The sequence below is a fragment of the Gavialis gangeticus genome, unplaced genomic scaffold, assembly GCF_001723915.1.
Source record: "Gavialis gangeticus isolate Ggan-Ray unplaced genomic scaffold, GavGan_comp1, whole genome shotgun sequence".
Lineage (NCBI taxonomy): Eukaryota > Metazoa > Chordata > Crocodylia > Gavialidae > Gavialis > Gavialis gangeticus.
In genome coordinates this window covers 181,841,747-181,847,746 of record NW_017729032.1, presented here as the reverse complement: position 1 = coordinate 181,847,746, position 6,000 = coordinate 181,841,747, and the positions used below count along the sequence as shown (strand labels likewise).

At 38.7% G+C, this 6,000-nt stretch overlaps 1 protein-coding gene across 1 annotated transcript in view; it reads left to right on the top strand.

Annotated features, from left to right (window-relative positions):
* The window catches only part of ADGRG2 (adhesion G protein-coupled receptor G2), a 141,045-nt gene that overhangs the window by 117,769 nt on the left and 17,276 nt on the right, over positions 1-6,000 (top strand). The window contains exons 19-22 of the mRNA XM_019524802.1: positions 942-1,008; positions 1,501-2,003; positions 4,009-4,180; positions 4,522-4,678. Of these exons, the coding sequence (XP_019380347.1) occupies positions 942-1,008; positions 1,501-2,003; positions 4,009-4,180; positions 4,522-4,678 (899 nt within the window). The remainder of the gene's footprint in view (positions 1-941; positions 1,009-1,500; positions 2,004-4,008; positions 4,181-4,521; positions 4,679-6,000) is intronic.

Genomic DNA, 6,000 nt, shown 5'->3' with positions numbered 1-6,000 from the left:
GGGGTAATAATCGGTGGGCTGGATGACAGTTTGGAGCATGTAGTTGAAGTAGTAGTTGAAGTTTTTTGAGATTTGTCCATATGCTTGTATCCCCCAGTCCTCTCTCCCCCTTTCTTGGACTTGCATTCAATTTAAGAGTTGACAGGTTGAGATGAAAGTGAACAGCAGGAAGTATGCATCCTTACAGAGCAGAGAATGAAGAGAGTTAGGACCAAGGCAGGTTACTAGTACTGCCAAGACAAAAAGTCTCCAAGCCCATGTGCTAGAGTGCCTTGACAGCCCCAAGTGATGATGGGTGTATGGACAACATCTTGAAAAGCTCCAGTTCTTGGTAAGTAATTTATCTATTTTAAAGTAAAAGGGTTAATTAAAATTGACTGTGCATATAATGTATGTGAACTGTTTCTCTGCCATGTTTGTTATTTTGGATAGATGTTGAAATGTACTTAGTGACAGATTTTTTTTGTGGTTTTTTTGGTGGGGAGGAACCTTTTAATAGAAAAAATACTGATTAATTTTTTATAACAAATTAATGGAACATGAGCTACTACTATATTTGAAATAGTGGCTTCAATGGACAAGTCTAAAAATAGCCGAATCTTGATTCTGATATGGCAGTTATGGGGAGGAGTGCTTCATTCCATTTTTCTCAGTTACAAGACATGAATTTTTATGTTGTTCATACAGTTTGTTTGTAACACTCCAAATGAGCTATCTCCATTGTCTGTAACAGCTTGGGCCATCCAACAAAAATGTGCTGGTATTTATTTTAAAGTTTTGTGTAATTGTGCCTAAGTTTTGTTTTACGAAGTGCCTTGCATACAAACCTTATGAAATGCCTTATGAAATTAAAACCATGCTTTTCAACTATTGTGCATAAAGGTATGAGTAAATTTCTGTCCTACAACACAAATTAGGGTAATGCTTCTTTGTCACCATAGAACAGTACTGCTGTTCAGCTCTGCAGTCTTGTCCCTCAACTTCTGAAGAGTTACAAATTTTGCAACAGTAAGTATGAATTAAAAAACCTAACTTTTTCATATTTAAGGACCACTTTGCTTTTGCCTTAGCAGTAGCAAACACTCGACCAACAAAATTTTGTGGGGGGGAAATCTCTACAAGCAAAAATCTGACAGAAATTTCTTGTCTTAGAGCTCTCTCTCAGTTTCTCCTGCAGGAGAGGGCTGTCAGAGTATCATCTACAAAGTATACTGAGGAAGTGTTACTTTTACAGTACCTGAATTACTGTTGAACTCCTCTTGAAAAATAGAATTTGGAGACTGTACACTCTAAATATGACAAAAATGAACAGTGTCTGTTACTAGAATACCAAACCTATCTGAACTTATGCATTACACTGATAATTTAATATTATATTATAATGATGCGCATGTAATTCTCAAGATTCCTATACTAGAGCTTTATTAACTTGTGTTTCTTAAACTATAAACAACGCTAAACTTAACACACTTACTTGTAATTTTGTCTTATTTTCTATAGTAATGTACAAGACCCAGCTGCGTGTGCTTGCCCTCCTACTTCTCCAGCTGCTTCTTCTGCTAAACATTCTGTTGTTACCTTTCATCCCTGTACTCCTCCTCCCAAATCTATAGCTGTTTCCCCTCTTCCTCTTCCCAGAAAACCAACCACTAAAATGACTTTTGCAATTAACCCTGCATCTAAAACTTTCAACAAGCTTACCACTACCATTCACAGTTCTATAGTATCTACCTATCCAACAACTAAAATTCCTCTTTCATCCAAACCTACCATCACATCTCCCACCAAACCCATTACTAAAATTCCCTCTGTTATGCCCTCTACCCATACTACCACTATATCTTTCAACAAGCCTGCCATCATACATCCTCCTCCTGTTTCTTCCACTAAATCAACAACTTTGGTTCCTGCTACTGCTGCCTCGGCAAAACCTAATACCACCACTACTTCTGGTACTCATCCGACTGCTGATGGCCATGATAGCCTGACCAATGGGAACACAGGTAAATATGACAAATGGAGAAACTGGCATCTTCTCTCTAAGGCATTTTCTTTATTAGACCTATGTATGTTAAAACTGTTTTTAAAACTTTATTTCACAAGTACAAGCTCAGTTCTGTAAGTGGCCTGTGCAGGTAAGATAAGACAGCTGCTAACTGTTGTATACCTTAGGCAAACATAAAACAGTAAGATACTCACCCTAGGATAGTTCAAGGACTGGCATTGCAAAATTCACCTGGCCCAATACCACAGTGTATAGATAAGTCTCTTGTGAGTAAACCAGGCTGCAGAGTCCTACCCGCTTTTCAGTCAGCAGTGTCTGGTCTGAGTCCAGTCACTGTTCTTGTTCCCTTCAAGGCATATTCCCAGGATCCAATCCCTTTTAAAACCTTTCTTGAGACATGGGACTCTGCAATACATTTAGCACAGAGCATGGAACCAGAGCCTCAGAACTGTGGAATTCCAGGCAGAGACTGGAGGAAGAAACTGTGGTACCTGAAAGCTTCTCTCTGTCTATCCCACCCATGTGTCAGTCCAATAAAAGATATCACCCACAACAATTCTTGCCTCTTCTGTGTTTTTTGAATGATCACAGCAACAACATCGCTTCAAGACTGCCTAAATTCCCTATTCACTTAATGCTTCCCTAAATTCATGGCTCATTATGGGTTCTCCGGTCTTTCTATTTAGCCCTTTTGGGGACAACAAGGAGGTAAGAAATTCAGGCTTAGTCAGGAATTTCTTAGCTATAATCATTTTACTCTTCAATCACTAGAGTTTTAAGACACAGTCCTTCTTCCTCATCCCCCCCCCCACCATCACCCCCCAACCTAGGTGTGCATAAAGGACTGTAAAAATCAAGGCCATTCTAAATGCCATTAGTCTCCTTTTGCTCTGTCCAACCTGATCTGCATCCTCTCCCTCAACCATGCAGCCACCCTATTTTGGAGAACCCATTGTTCCATAGGGCAGGGGCAGCAGCTAAGGGACCATAAATATTGAGGAGAATAATTTACTAGAGAAGAATAATTGTCTTCTCAGTTACAGCTATTCAGACAGGTGTCAAACAACTTTCATGGACTAAGTAGCTGTCTGGAATACATCATCGTAGACATGGCTTGGGTAATTCATTACAGATATTGTAACAGAACATGATAACATCTTTTCTGTGGTAATTCATTTGTAACTTGGAAATGTATGTCATGGGCATATGGCTTTCAGAATTGATAAGTGTATCCCATGTACAGAAAAATTAAAGTGTGGGTATAAAGACTGGATAGTTTTGGGGTGAGGATTATATGAAAATTACAAATTCCCAATAGTTGATTTATATTTGATTTGCTAACAACAACTCTCAGTCTTTAGGATGCTTTATTAGAATTAGTAGTCTGCAGTGTGAACAGAATGAATTCCAGGCTATGATCAAACTAGGGATGACTGTTTGCTCTATGGATTTGATTTAGTGTGTAGGGAATTTCCTGGAAGAAGAACAAATTATGTCACTTTCACTCCTGGGGATTTTGAAAGAAAAAAATGGCGCACTTGTGGTATTTTACTACTGTAAAGTCTGGTGTGTGTATGTTAAGTCATATTAAAAGCAGTGACTTTATTTTGGGAATCATCTGTTCTATTATGCATTTGATCATATGTTTCTGTATTTAAAAACCTGACTTTTTAAGCCCTGATTTTTACAGTCTTATGCATGTGGGTAATGTTTTTACAATATAAGGACCTGCAGGATTGGGGCCTTACTGATAATCTATTTTGAAACCTCTGTTGTGTAATACAAATCTACCTCTGTGCTGCCCTGCAGAGGACATCACTCTGTTACAGTGTAGCTACAGAGCTTTGGCTCTGGCTCAAGCTGTTGCATCTCATGGGTTTAGCCTGGTGTTTTGGTCAAAATGATAGTCATCACATATTGGCTGCTTTTTTCTTTTTTGTTGGTGTTTGCTCCCTTTGGTTTACACAATATATTAGTTAACGCACAATTTTTTTCTGTCCCAGGAAATACCACACGTGCCACAATTAATGCCTCCACACCTGAGGACATAGTATCTGAAATGGAAAAAGCTTTGTCAGCAGGAAATTTAGAGCCAAAAGTTGCTGAAAAAATGGTGAACAGCATTAGTGGACTCCTAAATTCGTCAGTGTGTATACCATCGTCAATGTCTAAAAGGTATGTCTCTTTCTGAACAGAATAAATATGTGTTGTATTAATTATTATGATAAAATTATAGTTGTGATAGGTGATTTTTTGCAAGCATTAAGCCAAGCTATCAGTTTCTCATGCAAACTGAAAATTTACATCAAAGGCGAAGGGTATTATTCTGATATCTCTAGTTCTGCAATGATGTATCTTATTGGAAATCAGTGAAAATTTTAAATTGTTTGACATAAGTAAAATTGATATTGGCCCCTGATTGTTTTCAGAGCATGCTTAGTTTACCATTTCATAAGCTGCTTGAAAATTAAGAGAGATGGACATTGTAATATAAAGTGTATTTTGTCTTTTAACAGAATAATACAACTCGTGGATACTATTGGCCTAAGACTGAACTTTTCAACAAAATCCATAAATTTTACATCCCCTTCCTTGGCTCTGGCAGTCATTAAAGTCAACAGCAGCAGCTTCAGCAAAATGTCCTTTGCTGTCCAAGATTCATCAGATCTTCAGGTAAAAATACCTATAATCTAAATCTTCCTGCAATTAAAGTCAGAATGTTAAGGATGGACTTAATTTGTTATCTTGAAACAAGAGTTGTTCAAGAAGAGTTTTAAATCTAGATCTGTACTGACAAACGTGAGGAAGGAAGAATGTTTTTGAGTGTTGCATAGCATTTTGCTCATTGCATGTAAATATTCTTAAAAATATAATATGTTTTGTTGTGCATTTATATTATAATTACAGGTTCTTTATTAGTGATTTTTGAACAAAACAGTATTTTCCTTTCATTCTTCCATGGTTCTGTATGAGTGAGAGATTCTGTACTGTTGAGTTTGGCCCAAGCTACAATCCCAGCAGAAACTGCTATTTCCCTAACAAGCTGTTAGTAAGAGAACAGCTAGGACACAGAAGGGTTTGACTAAACATTTTCCCTTTAGCATCTTAAAACCATGATTCATTTAATTACCCATTCCCTGAGTAGTGAAGTTTTCAAGGAGTTTTACCAGATGGCCTCATTTTTTTAGAAGAAGTATTGGTGAGGCATTAGTGGGTGCTGGGAAAGAGCTATTATGTTTCATGGTTGATGGCTTTCATATTTTTGTCACTCATGGCCAGGTAGTCTTGCCAAGATAAGAATGTGCTTGGAAAGCTTTTAATTACACATTGTCTCACTCCAAAACATTTTACCCCCTCTTTCCCACCTCTGTCCTTGCCAATGCCCCTAAATCCAAGAAAATTCCATCTCTTATAGGCAAAGGGTTTGAAGGGTTTGAAAAAGTCCTGGATAAATTAACATTTGCTAAGTTAGTGGGGCCAACCTTTTTGGGAGGTGTGTCACAAATTAGCCCCGCATGTTCCACTTCTGTGGCTGTTTTCTGCTCCCTGCTCTGTGCTCTTTGCCTGTTCTACTGCTCTGCTTTCTGCTTCCTTCCCTGTGTTCCATGCCCCATCTGCCATTCTGCTTTGTGCTCCCTGCCTACCTGCTACTGTGCTGCCTGTCTCCTCCCTGCTCTGTTGTGTGCCACAGAGGCTGCCCATGCCACTTGCAGCATATGTGCTGTAGGTTGGCCACCCCTGTCCTAAGTAATGATGTGTTGGAAGCTTAGGGAGCTGTTAATGAAATAGAGTCTCACCAAATGCTTTCTAGCCCAAATTAGATTGAGAAGATTGACTTTTAAAAATTAATTGGCATCTCCTTGATAGCAGTAAAACAAAAAGGTGATGGACTCCATGGGTGCATTCAGACGGACACAGGTGGTTTGCAGTACTGCAGACCCATCTGCCATGCCACAAACTGCAGGAGCCACACATGCAGGCATTCACCTCACCAC